This window comes from Maylandia zebra, unplaced genomic scaffold (assembly GCF_041146795.1).
Source record: "Maylandia zebra isolate NMK-2024a unplaced genomic scaffold, Mzebra_GT3a scaffold11, whole genome shotgun sequence".
In the NCBI taxonomy this organism is placed as follows: Eukaryota; Metazoa; Chordata; class Actinopteri; order Cichliformes; family Cichlidae; genus Maylandia; species Maylandia zebra.
Window position 1 is genome coordinate 3,333,420 of NW_027490041.1, and position 19,847 is coordinate 3,353,266.

Genomic DNA, 19,847 nt, shown 5'->3' on the forward strand with positions numbered 1-19,847 from the left:
AGAGCTTTTTTCCAATTATTTTTTAAAAGTCAGGTCAAGGCTCCAAAAGCCCAAAGGCGATATAACAGTTTGTGTTTGCTACATGGATCATTGGAGTTCAGCTTTCCTTTGTTATGTTTCTTTAAGAGCTCAAAATGTGTTCATTACATAAATCAAATGTAATTTTCTCTGTAGCACTTCATGGATTTCATAAGCAACACACTGTAGTTGTTCACACAAAGCATAAAGGTAAAAACAATATACACAGTGTTATCTTCATTTTAGATGTCACAAAGTATTTGCGGCTCCCAGTGTTTTCCCGAACCCTGACCCTTTGCGTGGAAACCGGGTCCAAAAGGCTCTTTGGGTGTTAAAGGTTGCTGACCCCTGCACTAGGCCCAACTGACACATATATTTGATTCCAAATACAAACAATAATGTGTAACCTGCTGGAAGAATGTAGGAGGTTGAGACAGGATCTCAACACTTGGTGTCTGCAACAAAAGACAACAATATGTGGGGCGATCGTGGCTCAAGAGTTCAAGATCAGAGAGGCTAAGGACAATTACAGGAGGAAGCTGGAGTGGAAACTCCAGCAGAACAGCATGAGAGAGGTGTGGAGGGGCATGAAGACCATCACTGGATTCAGGCCGACCAACAGCAGGGGAGCTGAGGGAGGTGAGAATAGAGCCAACGAGTTGAATCTGTTTTTCAATAGATTCGACACCACAGTGTCTGCTCCCACCCCCACAACCTCACCTGTAGTCAGCCTGGAATCCAGAGCCACACCACTGTGCCAGCCTCTCTCTTCACATGTTGCCTCCTGTGAGATTCCTGACACCCCTCCCCCACCCATCACCTTCACTCAATACCAGGTTGAGATGCAAATGAGGAGACTTCACTCAGGCAAGTCTGCTGGACCAGACGGAGTGAGTCCCCTTGTCCTCAAGACCTGTGCCCCCCAGCTGTGTGGAGTCTTTCATAAACTGTTTATGCTGAGTCTGAGTCTGCAGAGGGTCCCGGTCCCTGTACCAAAGACGCCACGTCCCAGTGGCCCCCAGGATTACAGGCCCGTGGCATTGACCTCCCACATCATGAAGACCCTGGAAAGGCTCATCCTGGACCAGCTGCGACCCATAGTAAGACCACACCTGGATCCCCTTCAGTTCGCTTATCAGCCTCGTCTCGGAACTGAGGACGCCATCATCTACCTGCTCAATCGTGTCTACACCCATCTGGACCAGCCGGCGAGCACTGTGACGGTCATGTTTTTTGACTTTTCCAGTGCTTTCAACACCATCAGGCCGACCCTCCTGGGTGATAAGTTAGCAGCGATGCAGGTGGATGCTTCTCTGGTGTCCTGGATTGTTGATTACCTGACAGGAAGACCACAATATGTACGTCTCCCACAGTGTGTGTCTGACAAGGTGATCAGCAACACAGGGGCACCACAGGGGACTGTCCTCTCCCCCTTCCTCTTCACCCTCTACACCACAGACTTCAGCCCCTGCACAGAGACCTCCATCTTCAGAAGTTTCCTGATGACTCTGCGGTGGTTGGATGCATCAGCAGGGATGATGAGACAGAGTACCGGGCTGTGGTCGACTCCTTTGTCACGTGGTGTGAGCAGAATCATCTGCAGCTCAACGTGGCAAAAACCAAGGAACTGATCGTGGACTTCAGGAAGACCAGGAAACACTTGACCCCTGTTTCAATTCAGGGGGTCAGTGTTGACATTGTGGAGGACTATAAATACCTTGGAGTACACATTGACAATAAACTGGACTGGGCTAAAAACACCACAGCACTTTACAGGAAGGGCCAGAGTCGTCTCTATTTCTTGAGGCGACTGAGGTCCTTCAACATCTGCCAGAAAATGCTCAGGATTTTCTATGAGTCTGTTGTGGCCAGTGCGATCCTCTATGCTGTTGCATGCTGGGGGAGCAGGCTGAGGGTCGCAGATGCCAACAGACTTAATAAACTAATCCGTAAGGCCAGCAATGTTGTGGGGATGGAGCTGGACTCCCTCAAGGTGGTGTCGGAGAGGCGGATGCTGTCCAAGATAAAGACTATGTTGGATAACACCGCCCACCCACTCCATGACATGCTGGTCAGTCACAGGAGCTCGTTCAGTGAGAGACTGAGATTACCGAAAAGCACCACTGAACGACACAGGAAATCTTTCCTGCCTGTGGCTCCCTGTACAACGCATCCACTTAACACACTGTTTGCTGCTACAGCTACACATGTTTCTTTTCCAGCTATTTATTTATGAGTGACTTATGTATATATGTATGTATGTATATATATATATATATTGTACTATTCTTAGTTAGTGTATTGTCTGTCTTGTCTTAATGTTGGTTTAAAATGGAGCACTGTAACAAAAAATAATTTCCCCCAGGGATCAATAAAGTATTCTGATTCTGATTCTGATTACATATTTTTATATCTATAAAAAGGAAGCTGACACTCTCCAGACTTTATCAAAGGTGTGAGCGTCACAGCAGAGGCCTTTGTGTCAACGTAGCTGAAGACAAAACACAGAAACACATGAAGGAGATTTTCCTGGCCTGGATTTTATACAAATATTCTGCAGTACATCAAAAATGAAAGAAAACCATTAGTCAACATATGAACATCACCTCTGAAGTTACAGAGCTTTGATTGGAGACACAGCTGAGCGTTTTGCATTTTGCATAATTAATTACACAATTAATGATGTAACCATAATTAAATGGTTACATCATCTTTAAAGTCCCCAGAGATCAGGAAAAGGGCCTGAGGGTGCTGTGTTTGGAGTCTGCTGGTTACAGTGTGCAGGACCTCACAGGCTGCTGCAGCGTTAGCAGAGGGCGGGACATACACAGCTATCATAATCACGTGTGTAAACTCTCGTGGTAGATAGTACGGTCTCATGCTAACCGCTAGCAGCTCAATGTCCTTACAGTATAGCGTCTCTTTGATAGAGAAATGCCCAGAGTTACACCATCTATCGTTCACAAACACAGCCAGACCCCCTCCTCCCTTCTTACCACTCTCCGCTGTTCTGTCATAAGAGGCTCAGCAGCTAAAGCAGCACACCTGGGTCTCCCAGCCTATTAAAAGCAGCCCTTTGCTTCACCTGCTTCACTAAACATTATTATTTTAAGCAGAGTGGTGTGATTTATGTAGGCATTGCTGTGTGACAGGATGACTTTTCTTGCACACCCACCAAATGAGGGCGCACATGCTTCCACGCCCACTGGTGACTGCACACATCCTTTCAAGGAAGCATTTCATTCATCCCTAACAAATGGAACAAAACTATGGGCAGAAATCTGTGCCATCAGAAACTGAATTTGAATAAGTTCAATTTGAATTTGAATTGCTCAGATTGAATCTGAATTGTAACTTGAATAAATGCTTTTGAAAACTGAATTTGAATTAGTCTAATTTGAAATTGAATTTATGGTTTGAAAATGATCATCACTAAATTGAAATTGAATTTATATTTTGAAAATGAATTGATTTGCTTTGAAACTGCATTTTATCCTTTAAAAATTCAGCTCTCGAATAATTTCAGTTTCACTTCTCACCATTCAATTTCAGTTCCTAAATTCAGTTTTTTGGAACTTACATCCGGTTCCGGTTCAAGCGCAGATCAATAGAACTACGTTTTACTGGCGGACCGAAAGTGTTACTGACGGGAATCTACAGCGTCTTGAGCTGAATTAAGACTTCAGAAGTCATTCGTCATGTCGAATGACCAGCGGATGAACTCTCAGGTTGGTAATAAATGTATTACATGTATAAGAACAAGCGTCATGTTAACAAATGATAGCCGTAAGGTAAGCTTTATGCTTATTGTAGCTGTTAGCTAAAAACGCTAATTTAGCGTAGTTTGCCCTGAATTCAGCTTTGGCAAACAAATATGATCGGCTGTTTCTAGTAGAATTCCAAAGTTGTCATCTTGGACCCTCTCAGAGCACCCCTCTGTATGCTTGCAGAGACCCCTACAGTAGGGAAACATGCGGTCACTTCTGTCTTTAAACAAAATAATATTTTCCAGTTACAGAAATCATAAAGTCCAAACTAAAGTGCTACTGTTGCTATATGCATTTTATATAAATCATGGATGATGGTCCTGACATGAAGGAAGAGAAAGTTACAGGTTGCATCCTTTGACTTTGTCTCCGTGCCTTTGGGCGATTTTCAGAAGGACAGATGTTTCTGTTCAATTCTTAAATCAATTTTTTCAAACACAAACACTATTTTAAAGCTTCTAGAGAGTAAAATATTAATGATAATTATAATAACAATAATAAAAACAAAAGCTCTCAGATCCATCAAACCAAGCAGCAGAAAGAACAATAACTGAAGAGAAAACTTTAACCTTGTAGACTTCATTATGTTCCAGCTGCTCTACAGACGCTGTGACCTCGAACTTAAGCAGGTCGTAAAGTATGTGCAGCTCAATAACTTCATAATCAGACCCTGTGGTATTTAGGCAGCAGAACAACTAAGAATAACAACTACAAATAATGTTTTTAGGTTTCTGTTGTACTGCAAGGTTCTGTACAGGAGAACCAAACCAAGAGCAAATATTACGTCTCATTTACACCTGAGCACGAAGAGCCATCAACATTTAGCAAATTGAATCATCTTTGTTTAGATGCAAGAAGAATCATATAGAAATGAAAAAGTAGAAATAGAAATCCAGAGCAAAGATATCCTCTAATTCAGCGTAGCACATGTGCAGCTGCTGCGATTCACGTAAGCATTCGGCTCGTCGCTGTTGCAGATTTTTCTCTCACTGTTCTGGCTCACAGCGCTGCAAACACAAAAATAAATATCCCCAAAGGTGTGAAAGGGAGCTAATTAGTAAGAGTATTGTTACTCTCCGCAGGAGTAGTCCAGCAGTAGAAATCAGTCCAATAACAAGGTGTGTAACATCTAGCAGGGTGACAGAAAAACCCAGGGTAACTTCTAAGGACCTCAACGTCTCTCTCACATTGTGTTTTTTAAACATGCTTCCATTTGTCACTTCAGTCTTTACTCTGAAATACAGGAAGAGAAATCATGGCTGAAACAATTTCTCATGAAACCAGGGGTGTGGTCCAACAGTCAGTTTGGTGAGGAAGGTTCCTAACTGAGAGAAGTGACCCAGAAGTATCTGTGTAGCAGCCACAATGAATCCAGATCATGAGCTTTATTAACTGATCAAAGTCTCTTCTTTCATCTTCTGTATCATTCAGTTTGCATTGGTAATGCCCATTATTGTAATGCTTTTTTAAGACGAGCAAAACTTTATTTCACTTTGGGTTAGCTGGGATAAGTGATGGATGGAGGGAATTTTACTTCAGCCACAGAAATCCTAAACAGGAAGGAGGAGCAGAGTTACAGTGGATCACTATCCAGCAGGGAAACAAGGTTTATTTCAATTTCTTGGCCATGACTGAGATTTACTGAGTGGGCAAATTAGGGAGACGACACCATCAGATCCCGAGCCCGCCATGTGTTAATCAAGAGACGGCTGCTGTGCTACATCCATAAATAATGAATAAATTAGGAGCTAAAGCTGAAAGGACAGTTTATTTGTACCATCTTCACGTGAACACATTCAAGAACATCACAGATGAAGAAACATTAAAAACTTCCACACTGCATAAAGCAAGAAAAATAGTTTTTCTTTCAGGTGGTTTCAGAAAAACAGAAACATCAAACATCTCCAAGACTCTCTTTGAAAGAACTAAAAACCTTTGTTCTCATGGTCCAATCATGAGTGAACTCCCCGATGAAGCCTTGTGTGCTAAAACATGTCAGAGTTTTAAAGGTTAAACATGAGTTTCCAAAACGTTTTGCTGGAGAACAATGAACTATTTGACTGAGTTTCAATCATTTACAGACGAGCAAAACCAGGACAGAGAAAAAAGGACAAAACTGACTCAGTAAAACAACAGAAAAGAAGATCCCATGTAGATCTGTATTATGTAGAAGTTCATCCCAGCAACCAGTTCAGTTCAACACAAGTTTAAATGATTCTATCTGAACTCTGTGGAGCCTGATCTCAAGCTTTTTGAGTCCGACACAGAAACCAGAGGATCTTTCTGTGTCTTCAGATTCACTGTGATCCAGTGATGGGAGTGATTTCAGCCCTGAGTGATCGCGCTGATGTTTGCACAGAGCAGACAATGAGGTGAATGTTTGGGCACATTGGTAACAGTGAAACAGTTTATTAGTAACGTGGGATCGTTTGTGTGCAGAGTATGAACTGAGATTCCTGAAGCTCTTGTCACACTGGTCACAGCTGTAGTTTCCTTCCATGTGTGCACGTTCATGAATGTTACGACTACCTGACCGTGAGAAGCTTCTGTCACAGTGTCTGCACTTGTGTGGTTTCTCTCCTGTGTGGACTCGTTTGTGTGATTTAAGCTCACCTGCAGTGGTGAAGGATGACCCACACTGATCACAGAGGTGCTTTTTAACCCCACTGTGAATCAGTTCATGTTGTTTTAAATCACTTGGTGTGGTGAAGCTTCTCCCACATTCTTTGCAGTATTTCAGTTTGTCTCCAGTGTGTCTACGTTGATGTACTTTTAGGGTCTTTTGCCGACTGAAAGTTTTTCCACAGAGGTCACAATGAAAGTCTTTCCCACCACCACAGTGATGACAGGGTTGAGAACTGGATCCATCTGTGTGGCTCTGCTTCTAAACAAAGACACAAAGACAGTGTAAGTCAGTCCTTCAACATTTGTATCCTGAACGTCGCCTGAAATAAAGAGCATCTCTGCAGACGTCCAACTACATTTGACTGTTTCAGTTAACACACTCAGTTTACTGGGCTGCAATAACTACAATACTACCACCATAATACTACAGTAATACTAAAATCATAACTGAAAGGAAAATCTGAATAATCACTCAGAGCTGCTTTTCCATGCAGTAGAATTGCTAACATGCTAACACAGTTTAATGAGCAGAGTTGTTCCAAACAGTCAGGCTAAAATGACAAGATAACAATATAAATACATACCTCACAGTAGCTGCACTTGTAGAGTCTCTTTCTGGTGTGGATCTGTTGATGTCGTCTCAGGTCATGTGGAGCTTTAAAAGTCTTCTCACACAGGTCACATTGATAAGGTCTCTCCTCAGTGTGGGTAAACATGTGTCGTTGTAAGTCTGCGTCTGTTGTAAAGTATTTGCCACACTGTTCACAGCAGTACACATCATGTCTGGTGTGAATGCGTAGGTGTATATTTCGGCTCCCTCTCTGGCTGAAAGTCTTTCCACAGATGTCACAGCTGTATGGCTTAATTCCAGAGTGGGTAACTAGATGACTCTGTAAGCTGCTACTGTGAGTAAAAGCTCTGCCACACTGATCACAGCTGTACGCTTTAACTCCACTGTGGATGAGCTGGTGTTTTTTTAGGGAACCCTTTAAGGAAAAAGACTTTCCACACAAGTCACAGCTGAACGGTCTCTCTCCAGTGTGGATGACCTGATGCTGTTTTAGTTTAGCCCTCACAGTAAAACCCTTCCCACACTCGTCACAGCTGTATGCCTTAATTCCAGAGTGGGTAACTAGATGCCTCTGTAAGTTGCTACTGTCAGTAAAAGCTCTGCCACACAAGTCACAGCTGAACGGTCTCTCTCCAGTGTGGATGACCTGATGCCGTTTTAGTTTAGCCCTCACAGTAAAACCCTTCCCACACTCGTCACAGGTGTGTTTTTTCTCTCCCTTTCTTCTGTGAGGTTTGTCGGCCTCCTGAGAGCGCTGACTTCTGGCTCCATGTTGGTCCTGCAGTGACAGAGATACAAACAGAGGCAGTGAGTGAAATGCAGTCGTGGAACAAACTCAACCTTCAAACTCCATTAACACTAGTTTTAAACCTGAAGGTGGAGCGTGGCACCAAACACCTTAAAGGTCTCTTATCCCCACCTGCTGGTAGTTCTAACACATTACATCCAACCTGCTGTTAAAGATAATTCATGACTGTTCAAACACTAAAATCATGCCCATCCCTCCTGATTGTACACACACACACACACACACACACACACATTATTTTATAATTTAGATTATTTTGTTGTTTCCTATTACATATTTCTATAATTTGTATAGATTTATACAGAATTATTCAGTGATAATAAATCCTATGTTTGTTTATTCTAAAGGAACCCCGTTAGCTTCCACAACAGATGTTGCTCGTCTTCCGTCAAATACTCACATAAAATATTACACAATAAAGTGGATTCAAGATATCCACATAATTTCACTCTTACATCCACAGTGAGGTTTCACAATTGTTCAAATATAAGCAATCAATAATAATAATAATAATAATAATAACATTGAGGCACATTACACAAATTTCAAAAACAAATCATGTCTTACAATATTTACAACAACTAAAAGCTCTGTAAATCGGCTTTTAAGTCTTCATTGAAGTTTTGAATAATTCTCTAATTTTTTAAGGCAACTTATTCCACTTAAAAGTTGCTCTAAATGTAACAGTTTTACAAAACGTTACTTTTAACTCGAGCATTTACTAAATTGCAGTTTGTTGAAAACTGTGTAATATGATGATGTAATTCATCTGGATACTGCAGCTGAGCAGAATAAATGTGGTGTGTTTAACAGAATTGCTTTCTTTAGAACTACAAGTAAGCCATAGAATATTTTAGCCTGTACAGGAAGCCAAGAAAGGTTATTATGCATTTTATCAATATTAGTATAGTATGAACATCTTCACACTAATCTGGACGCCTTATTCTGGACTAACTGAAGTCTGTTAAGATCTGTCTTATTAGCTGCTGACCAAATGATGGAACAATACTCCAGATGAGACATTACTAGTGCATTAATGACATCTTTCATAATGAAGAAGTGATACACAAAGAGCATTTCATAGCCATAGCTATGCCTTGTCGGCAGAGTTATGTGACATTAGTGATGTTTGTACTTTCAGCGTTAACTTGGTTTTAAAGCCTTTAAAATATACGCCGTTCAATAGTCGACCTTCATCTTACAGAGAATGTGATGATTTTGTGGATAATTAAAGTCAGTCATATATCCACAAACACAACAAGCTGAAAGTCAGTGATGCTGCTCGGTTTGCAGTCCTGAACATCACGGCACAAGCAGGATCCACTGCACTGTTAATGTTAGCTGTGTGTGTGATATTGCTGCCTCTGTTCGGTGGTGTCGAGCCAAACGCACTTTAACGTGTGTTTGAACGAGCTGACGGTTCACTCGTTAAGCTGAAAGAAAGATGCTTTAATCACAGCAGTCACACATGTGTCCACTGCACCATCTGGAACTCTTCTTGTTTACACTCGTAATAACACAAACACTAAATCCTGCTTCTCTGGTGCTGTTGTGTAGCAGTGTGTACACCTGAGACTGTCACCTGTCTGTCTGTCCTGCACTCTCTCTCTGTTTCTTTCTCTCTGATTGTGGAATAAAAGTATGAACGTGTGTTTATAAGTTACACTTGTGTTTGAATCCTGCAGCTTATCACACATTTGATTTCCATGTGTGACGACTGCAAGTGTCCAGAGTGAGGACAGACTGAGGGACCCACTGCTGCACATCATCTGTGAGGCTTTGCAGCCCTGATGATCCACCAGGACAAACTCAGCAGTGTGTGAGGAAGAGGAGGAGGAAGAGCCAGCAGCACAGAAATGAAGCCCAACAATCATGTTTCACAGTCCTGTGGTCTCAGCCTCAGATACTCATCAAATCACACAGAGCTCATGTAGAAACAAATGAACTAAATATGTTCTCCTTCATTTCTGTCAAACAAAGCTGTATGAAACGTTTCCAGCTGTTAGTATCATGGTTGCTAGGCAACCTGGGCAGCGCGACGGAGGCTAGACGTCCCATTTCACGAGCCTACGAGCCTCGCACTTCGGCCTTAGCGGTCTTTGAGTACGCGGCCCTTGAGGACTTTAAAGCTGCAGAACCTGAATCGGGATACAGCCATGATGATCTCCAGCCTCGTGCTCGCCAACATTCTCACCTGAGTTAAGAAGACGATCACTGAAATGGTCTCAGCAGGTCCTTTGATGACAGCAATGAAATGCAGTGGTAAGGCTTTTTGGGGATTAAGTTCGTTTTCATGGCAAAGAAGGACGATGCAGTTCATCTGATCACTCCTCATAACATTCTGGAGTGCAGGCAAAATGCTATTATAAAAACTTAAGCAGCAACTTCTCCAGGTTCCAATATTTATGCAATTCTCAAACCTTTTGGCCACGACTGTATAACCTCTTCTGAAGTTTAGTGGCTATTATACATGGTTATGCTCAGGATGTGTCGGCCAGTTTCCACTGGAAACGCCTTTTGGTTAAACTGTCAGCGAGGAATTTGCATTTGCACTGTTACATTTTTATATAACTTTAATGCACATAAACAACAGCTACTTGTTTCAGTGAAAATACATTGATGGCTTTTTAATAAAGGTGTGCAGCTGTAAAGTATTTTGTCTGGTGTCAATTCTATCGTCAGCTACATCGTTATGGCAAATGTTCAAATGTATATGGTGATAAATATCTTTGGTCATATGGTCCTGCTCTGTCTGTCACCTTCTGTGTTGAGCTCATTGTTTCCTCTGTAGTGGCTGAGCTGAGTCCAAGTAGCTGAAAATGTTCCTCTGCTGCTCCGTCAGACTCTCCTCCTCCTGCTGATCAGCTGGGACACAAAACAGATCTTTGTTAGGCTCCACACTGCACTGAAGAGTCAAAGTGTCTCATATGTTCATCTGACAAGTAAAAGAACACATTTTTGTTTCCCGCGGTGGGCAACTTCTTGGAAACAAACACAAAAGGTTTGAGCACTGATACCTGCCATTGCTGGCATTGAAAGATGCAACGCCAGCAATGTGGATTGTCAAGACTCAAACCAATCATCAAGCAAAGACAACAGGGATCATTTGTTTCTGTTTATTTAGCATTCACAGCATTTGTAGTTGCCTTCTGTGCAGGGGAAGTCCACGCACACTGTGTGGTACCGCCATCCGCAGAAGGTGCATTCAACCTCTGTAAGAGAAACGAGATTGTCTGAGACTGAAATGATATTCACTAAAGAAGTGGTGATTTGTAAAACTTCACATTTTGATCCGGGACGTACTCTGCATGAAACCAAGCGCTCACTCTTCCTGCTCAACAAATGACAAGGGCGGAGCCTTATACCACGTGATACAGAAGCTGTGATGCTGAAATTAGCAGGGAAACAACAACGGAGAGCACGTCAGGGATGACGAGAAAGTGACAGGAGAAAATCCGTCCCGGTCAACCACCCAAACATCAATAACGGGAACCTTATACAGCGCTTCCCTATACACGTCGAACTCCCGCAGGCACAAAGACATCACGGAGGCTATCACTTATCACCTGACCAAAGATATGGCTCCATCAACACTGTGCAAAACGAGGGATTTAGGAAAACGATCAACACCCTAGACAAACGCTACACAGTGCCGTCCCGCAACTATTTTTCTATTGTTGCACTACCTGCTCTGTACACGCAGCGTCGAGCAACGGTGGAGACGGAATTTCAAGCAGGACAACGTTTTGCTGCAACAACAAAACGTGAGACATTTGTTGTTTTATGTTTATTTATTGTTATGAGAGAATCATGATCTCAATTCTAAGCCAAAAAATCGTGATTCTCATTTTATGCAAAATCGTGCAGCCCTAACATTAACACAAAACTATTGTTTCACCAGAGAAACACACATGAAGAGAGAGAGAGAGACAATAACAGCTACCAAACAGTCGTCATAATTCGTCACACAATGAGAAAAGGACAAATCAACAAGTAACAATGACTAATTAATATTAAAATCTGTAACATAATGTATTGTTTGGAGTTTAGTCTGATTGGTTCAGGATGAGCTGCCATTATCCAATCACACGTCTGCTTACCTGCATCTTTTCTCTTTTTTCTAACCTGAGCACCTGATGGCTTTGAACTTTTGTTGTCCATCTTCCATTGGTTTGAATTTTGCGCTCCAGTACAAACACAAATCCCCCAACCCGAGGATCAGCACAATTAACCTAACAGACCTTAGTTCACAGATTCACTTTGTCTAAGGTTGATTTCTGGGATTTCACACAACCCAGGATTCAGATGGTGAATCCATGATGGGCTTGGATTTACATCATTATAAATGAAATGTGCTCTACTTGGAAGCAGCCGGCCCCGCCCCTTTTGACGGGTTGTGTGAGACTTTAAATCATCAAACTGTAAATTATAAATTTAAATTGTTATTGATCCTTTACCCCGAGTCCTAAAGTGTAGATTTATTTTCTTACTCTTCTTATATTTATTGTTTGTTTACTTGCACCGCTGTAACTGCAGCCTCGTCGTCTCGTCTCTCTATATGCTGGACTGTCTGTAGCGGAGATGACAATAAAGTTTACTTTGACTTCAGCAGCGCGCAGGCGCACCGAGGGCTCTCGCGCTCACTTTATAGAATGTAGAAAAAACATCGGTGCAGATTATAAGTCTGTATCATAATATCTGTTTGTTGTTTTTATTTTGTTTTGCGAGTTGGTTATTAGATGCCGCTCCAGCCAGCCAGAGACTCCCCGCCGCCCCGCCCTCTCCTCCCTGTGCCGCCAGCAGCAGGCGCACCTCGCAAACGGAGGGCGCCCTTACTCCCAGCAAATGGCTGATAGAAAACCGATCGGTGCCTACGAATTTCCCAATATGCGCTGGCATGACGTCGGGGAAGCATGGGTACGACCGATTCTTTTATTTTTGTCTTGCCAATGCCCGTGATGCCCCCCCCACCACGATGCATTCTATTGGTTTACACACTTACACACACCCAGCTGTGGTTTCCTGTTTTGCTGGACTCTGGAGAGCCCCGCCTTTAACGCTCTTCTCTCACAGAGAGCAACAGAAAACTTGGAAAAACTCCAGATTGACTGAACTCAGTTCAAAGTTACCTTGACACCTTTAGATGTGAGAAGTAGTGATGGTCCGCTTGAAGCTGACGCTCCGGTGCGTGTGTCAGAAAGATCAACGCGCTGCTTCAGAAGCACCGTGTCGAGGCTTGATTCGTTTGGCCAGAGTCACGTGATCAGTGACGTCTGAAGCTTCGTTTAGAACGTACCTTTTTTTAAATCGAACTTTATTGCTCACAGCACAGTTATTGATATAGCAGTAAAAGAGTCAGTTAGGTCAGACTAGAAAGACAAAACTGCAAAAATGCGTTCAAGATTAAATTTAGAAAAACCACATATAAAATTTCGCCCAACAACTGAAATTAGACTGGAGTGATCAGAACCATGTTATTACAATAGCATGTCTGCAACACTAGAGCTCAATGCAAGATTAGTTTTAAGTTCTTTCGTTATACTGAGCCGAAGACCAGCACCAACGGTTGTAGTCGGCCAAGCTATCACTTACATGTGCTACAGTCAGTCTCAGCAGAGGGAAAGGGGAATGAAAAGCCAGCAGAAATGTTCATGTCCAGGCTCTCCACAGAAGAATTAATCCTTAGAAGACGAAACCAACAACAAATAACAAATCCACGGAGTCCATTCGCGTCGCGGAGTCAGCTTCTCTCCTTTTCTTTCTCCCAAGCGGAGCAGCGGCACACCACGGTATCCAGAAATTAGTCGGGTCCCACCTGAGCTGAGGCTGCAGCCATGGCTGGAGAAAACGTCCGAGCGTCCGCAAAACTGGGGGGATTTCCGAGACAGTTCACGTGCTAGAAGAGAAGAATCCTCGGCGGGATGCAAAAATCGTCTGAAGTCCAAGGGGAAAAACTTCGGGCGCCAGTTGTAACGTGCAGTGGAGATGAAGCCAGCCGCGGAGGTGTGCAGGTGGATAGCAAATGAGCAACAGCTTCTGACTTTCCAAAAAGTACTCATTTATTTACAATATCAAAAATAAAAGTGCTACCTCTACCACACATTACTAAAGAGCACACTAGTCCGTGTACACACGGGAGCATCCATTACAGGAGGAGTGCGAAGAAGAACAAAAAGGGGGTGACACCAGTCGTGAGACAGGAGGCGCCGCCATGTGGTGATACACTGCATTACAATAGCAACTGTTACAATATAAATATTGTTCTGAGAGGCTTTTTGTTGGTTGAGTCTGAAATTGATTGTATGTACAATTCATATCCTTATAAAACGGCAGAAATATGGTGTTTTATTAATAAACTTACATTTATGGATATAAAATAGCTAAAAGTATTAACATGCCTCAGAGAAATCACTAATAACACCAAGGGCTGGACAGATTTGATTTGCATTCTTCAAGAAGAGTGTGGTGTCATCAGCTAGCTGGCTGATGATGAGCTCCTTATCAGCTGTGCTGATTCCTTGTATAACAGGTCAAATCTCGGGGTGGAGTCTTAATCATTTTAATTGAGCTATTGCCATTCGTGTACAAGGTTTTGATAGCTTTACAGAAAAATGCCAAATTTTTCCAAAGAGTGGAAAATAAATTGATGTTCAATTGTATCAAAAGCCTTTTAAAAATCCAGGAAGAGAATGAAGCTATAGTCAGATACCAAATCAGAGTAATCAAGTAGATCTAAAACCAGTCTCATGTTCTTAGAAAGGTGTCTGTTTCTCATAAAGCCTGATTGTGTCTCATCGATAATTGTGTCCAAGAACTCTTTCATTCTGTTAGCAAGTACTAAAGCCATAATCTCATAGTCATCATTGAGCAGACAGATGGGTCTCCAATTATCAATAAGAAGTAAGTCTTTGTTTGGCTTTGGAATAAGTGTTATGAGACCCTGAGTAAGAGTAGGAGGGAGGATGTTATTCTCTACACTTCCTATGAAAAGCTGCAGTAAGAACGGAGCCAGGAGATTCGAAAATGATTCATAAAACTCTGCAGTTAAACCATCTGTGCCAGCAGATTTGTTGGCCTTAAGTGCAGAAATAAGATTACAAACGTCCTCCACAGTCAGAGGGCTGTCACAGTGACTTCTATCTTCTACAACAATAGTTTTTAGGTTTTTAATATTATTGAGAAACAGCGTTGAGATATATTCTACTTTTCTAAATGATTGACTATTTCAATGGAGAACCTAAATGACATGGACCCGTGTTTGTTATTACATATCTCTATTTTGAATGTGACAAGTCTATCATTCCCTGTTATTCATAGGTATTAACAGAGTTTTTGGCCTTTTTTCCTCTATAACAGTTAATTGACTCTTTACAGTGGCCTGCTATGGTTAATAATAACATGTTCAGTCATGAGTGAAATCAAAGCTTTTCTTCACTTTAGCATTTAACATTCCCAACAATATAATGTGATACCTTAATTAAAACACAGCTAATAAAACACAATTTTCTTAATGCAAACATCAGTGACTCAACATTAGCAACCAAAGGGTTCAATCAGCAGCTCACACTCATGTGAAGCTACAGCCTCCCCCTTTAGTCTCTGTCATCCTTCTGCTCCTGCAAAAACAAAGCAAGACAAAACCTCCACCCTTCTTCTAGTGATGGGCAGATGAAGCCCCATGAAGCACTGAAGCTTTTCATCCAATTGGTTCACCCCAACACGAAGCTTCATGAAGCTTTATTTGCTCTAGCAGGACACCTACTGGACGTAAAAATAATAGCTGGCATGAATTTGAAGAGTGTGGCCTTTTGCACACAGCCTGTAAATGTCAACAACAAAAGGAGTGTGTAAAACATGTATATTGTAGTGATGGCAGTATACTGTGTATATTTATACTGGCAGTATGGAAAATGATTATTTGGACATGCTTAAAATGGAAATGATCATTTACTGTGAGGTGAGGTGTGGTTGGGGTGTGGACAGTAGTTGTGCTTTTGTAACGTTGAGGTATGGACAGCTACACACTCCTGCCTGTTCACATTTTATTCTGTAAAAACTAAATTTTCACTGCTTTTATGACCTTTTAGTGGGGAGAACATAGCTAGGATTTAATGATTTCACAAATCTTTTGAATCCTTTGTCCTCCACAATGCTAAATGGCTGTGAGTCCTCAATCACCATGGTAACCAGGTCTTCATCTATTTGAGATTGTTCTCCTGAGGAAAGACAATAAAGATAAAGCACAAATATAAATATCACACATGTAACTTATAACAGTTGTATAATATTGTTATATCATTTAGTAACATTACTGCATGCTATATTATCATTGCATTTGATGGCTCACCTGGTCTTGCTCCACAATCGGTGTCCCCCTTATTCACATGCAAAGCTCTGTAGTGCCTAAGCATGGATGAGGTGTTGTTGTTATAGCCCAGCTCCCTGGCACATAGCAAACACTTCACCTTGTACAAAAGTAGAGACAGCTCAACATAAATTGTATTGCACCATCAGTATTATGAAAATACATCTTCTGTAGAAATTTACATACCTTGTTGGGAGGAATAAGATCAAAATGTTCCCACACAGGGGAGGACATCCTCCTCTTCTTAGCTGGCTCCATTCTCTCCTGACTTTCTCTCCTCACTCTCATAAACCTCCAAACTGTCTCCAAACTCTCACTAACCGCAACTCTCCATCAAACACCCACATTTTTGAATGAAGTCTGAGGGTTTATATCGCTGTCATATCTCGCGGCAAAGTTCGAACCGCTTCATGAACCAGTCACGTGGTACAGCCGGGCAGCGAGGCTTCGGACGTCATCATTTTCAGCTCCTCCCACAAATGAAGCAAGCCTCGATACGCGCTTCGCGGAAACGCCCCCTCCATTACTCGACACACGCTCCGAAGCCTCGATACAGAACGTCACATCACTACCTTCTTCTACAGGCTGGGTGAATTGTTGTGGACATTCACTAATCCTAAAGTCGGCACCGTTTTTGTCTCAGTATCAAGTCAGTTAAACTTTTAGTCGTCAGTCCATCACAGTCCAGTCACATGCATACATCCACACACATTCATACCAGATATTGCTGATAATGGAGTCTCACGCGCAGCCTATTCGAGCCTCCATCACCAGCAAGATGACGTCATCATTTTAAAGGAAAACAGCTCCTTGTTTTTGGACTGGATTGACTCGCTGCAATCCTTTTAGGCTCAGGACTTCTCATGTGATCAATGTCACATATAAGTGAATTTCTCCCAAGCCCATTATAATCATGGAGAAAAACACTTTGCCACTGTTTCCAGTAAGAATATTTTATAGCGCTTTAAAGTTCAACCTCTCAGGTCTGGATTAAAGAGCTGATTTGTTAAATCGGGAACTCACAAAATACCAAAATATCACCACCGGTGGATCACACCTCTCAGATGTTCTTATCTCAGTGCACTGTAACAAAAGCACAAACAAACGCAACCAATAAAATACTAATAAAGTAACAAATACTGGGGCCCATTGCAAACATGTCCAAGCATAAAACCATCTTTCTCTCTCTTAGAGAAAGAAAACAATCCAAACCTCACTGATAAAATCAACCTAGTGTCAAGCAAAACCCAAAAATCAACCAAAACTTCACCAGAAAGTTTTCCTCCCTCCCGGGACAATATTGTGCAGGAATACAGGCACCGTAACTCCTTTTGCACTGACAAAAACATGTTGGATTTACTTGATTCAATAGTGGACACTGGTTGCACACAAAGGTTTTGCTTTGGCAGAAACTTAAACAACTGAGTTAAATCAACACAACCTTTTCATATTCAGTAAAGCTGCATGTTGTGTTCATAAAACACGATTGAAACATGTTCAGATGGAGTAAGTTGAGCTCCTGGAACATTTTAATCCTTCAATTGAAATTGAATGGGTCTACAACAACTACCATCCTCCAATCTCTATCCTGGTTGCAGCAGGGCTGGGAAATAACCCTGAAGTGATAGGTTACCAGACAGGGTACACCCTGGACAGCTCACCAGTCTATCAGATAGAAACACACAGCCGTTTACATTCATGGATAATTTAGCCCAGGACCTTCTTACTGTGGAGCAACAGCACTAACCAGCATGCCAACAATGGAGGAAATACAGGAAAGCTATGATTTCCTGTATTTGAGGCAGAATTATTTTGTTCTTGCCCTTGACAGGTTAATCCACAATAAATAGCAACAGCATGCATGTGGTGTGTGTGTCGTTGTCTGCCTCTTATAACTCCAGTGATTTTCCTGTAGTTTGAAATCTTATGCGGTGTTGACACAATAATTTGTTGTAAACCAGGAAATTCCCAACTGTGGTAGAAAGCACAGCTTAGCCTTAGCAAATGTTCAAAGAAAAGTCGTCACTTCCTGATTTCTGCTTCACTGATAAATATTGTCACACTGGGGTTTTTGCAAATGATATCAGTGAGCACTGTGTGGCAGCTGGAGTCAGACAACTGAAGCTCCCACAATCAAGACCACAAACAGCTTTCAAAGGAGATTTGAAGCTTTTCTGGCAGCAAGCTTCATGATTTATGGGACTGGAACTGGAACAGAAACTACCTGATCACCAATGGTGAGCTGGCATGGAATTATTTTTATGACATTTTATCAAAGTTATAAATAAGCATGCCCATTAACACATAGTGAGTGAGCATGTTGTCTTCCCACGCAGTGAACAGCGGATGCTAATGTTTTTGTCACTTTTTACAGAGTCAAACTCAAAGTAAGGTCAGTGCTTCCACGCTTTAAACGCTGCACGCTCACACTCTCTCCACACTCGATAGATTATCCATTGTTCATCTGCACACAGCTGCGGTTTTAGTAACGCAGTAACGCAGCGTGCTTACGGGAAAGTAACAGTAATCTAATTACCTTTTTTGCAATAGTAATCCCTCACTTTACTCGTTTCTTGAAAAAAGTAATCTGATTACTTCCCATCTCTGGTCGGAGCTGTGCACTTGTGGGTTCCACCTTGTGTACACGTTTATCTTTGCTGTGTGTACTTGTACCTCTGAGTGGAAGCTGAACTCTTGAGTTCGAGTATCGAAGCATCAGCTGTGACGTTAAAGTCCAAACAGCTCGTTCATTTGACGTGCAAATGAACGAAGGTAACGCCGTTTTCATGTGGATGTGTCACTGAGACACTTTCCACATCCACAGCTCACAAAATGGGAAAACTATAGAAGTATAACAATGAAGAAGTTACTATGTTACAGGTCCCAAGGATGAAGACCTCGATGACAAATATGTTACCTGTAAAAGCAGGTGAAGAGCAGAGTAAGGAAGACACGATGCGTCTCTGCTTTCCTCCAGAACGTGTCTGAGTCTGATTTATTTCACACAAATAAATGCTAGAAAACACTAAACATGAGCTTTCAATATACTGTTCAGCTGCTTCCTCATTCACATCAATTACATTTACTTATTTCACAACATCAGTGAAATATACTCTTTTTAACTGGTTCAGTTTCTCAAGTTCACACTTCTTTCCATAACAGCTACATCCTTTTATCATATCAATAAACACATCACATTGTCTTCTGCAGTGTCTTACTGGCTAAACAGTTCTATTCAATAACAGCATTGGTAAATACATTACATTTGTTCCCTCCAGTAATTTACTGGCAAAATCACTATTAACCGTGTGTTCACACCGAACGCGATGGGCGCGTGAAAAAATCCCAAAACGCCCCTAACTTGACGCCTGCACATTCGCAACCTCTACGCGTGTCCAAGAAAAATCCCCCGCGCCCCAAAATATCATATTTTAACGCGCGTGAACTGGAAATGTGTCAGCTGCCGTTAAACCCCGAAGAAGAAGAAGCAGCAGCTGTGTCCCAGAATTCATAGCGCGGCCCAGCGCAGTTTCCAACAATGGCGGAGCTAGTTAGTTTTAATGTTACTCTTATTATTCTTTCTGGGTCACAAAATAAACGTTTACCATATTTTCAGGCAGGAATGTAGCTGTGTAAACCTCAAATATCTGCTCAGTTTATCAGGACATATTTTCAAAAGCGCTCCGACGTTTT

General features: G+C 42.0%; 1 protein-coding gene across 1 annotated transcript; it reads right to left on the minus strand.

The window, feature by feature from the left end:
* Positions 1-5,564: 5,564 nt before the first annotated feature.
* On the minus strand, positions 5,565-13,321 carry LOC143415943 (uncharacterized). Its single transcript, XM_076881331.1, has 4 exons — positions 12,919-13,321; positions 10,549-10,654; positions 6,995-7,759; positions 5,565-6,669 (listed from the first exon to the last, which is right to left on the minus strand). Exons 2-4 carry the CDS (start codon positions 10,564-10,566, stop codon positions 5,977-5,979), a joined length of 1,476 nt encoding a protein of 491 aa, XP_076737446.1. The 5' UTR covers positions 10,567-10,654; positions 12,919-13,321; the 3' UTR covers positions 5,565-5,976.
* Positions 13,322-19,847: the final 6,526 nt, after the last annotated feature.

Excerpts from the sequence above, each read along its gene's own strand:
- LOC143415943 (XM_076881331.1), bottom strand. Across the intron at positions 6,670-6,994 it reads ACAAGTGCAGCTACTGTGAG|AAGCAGAGCCACACAGATGG; the intron begins GTATGTATTTAT and ends GTCTTTGTTTAG.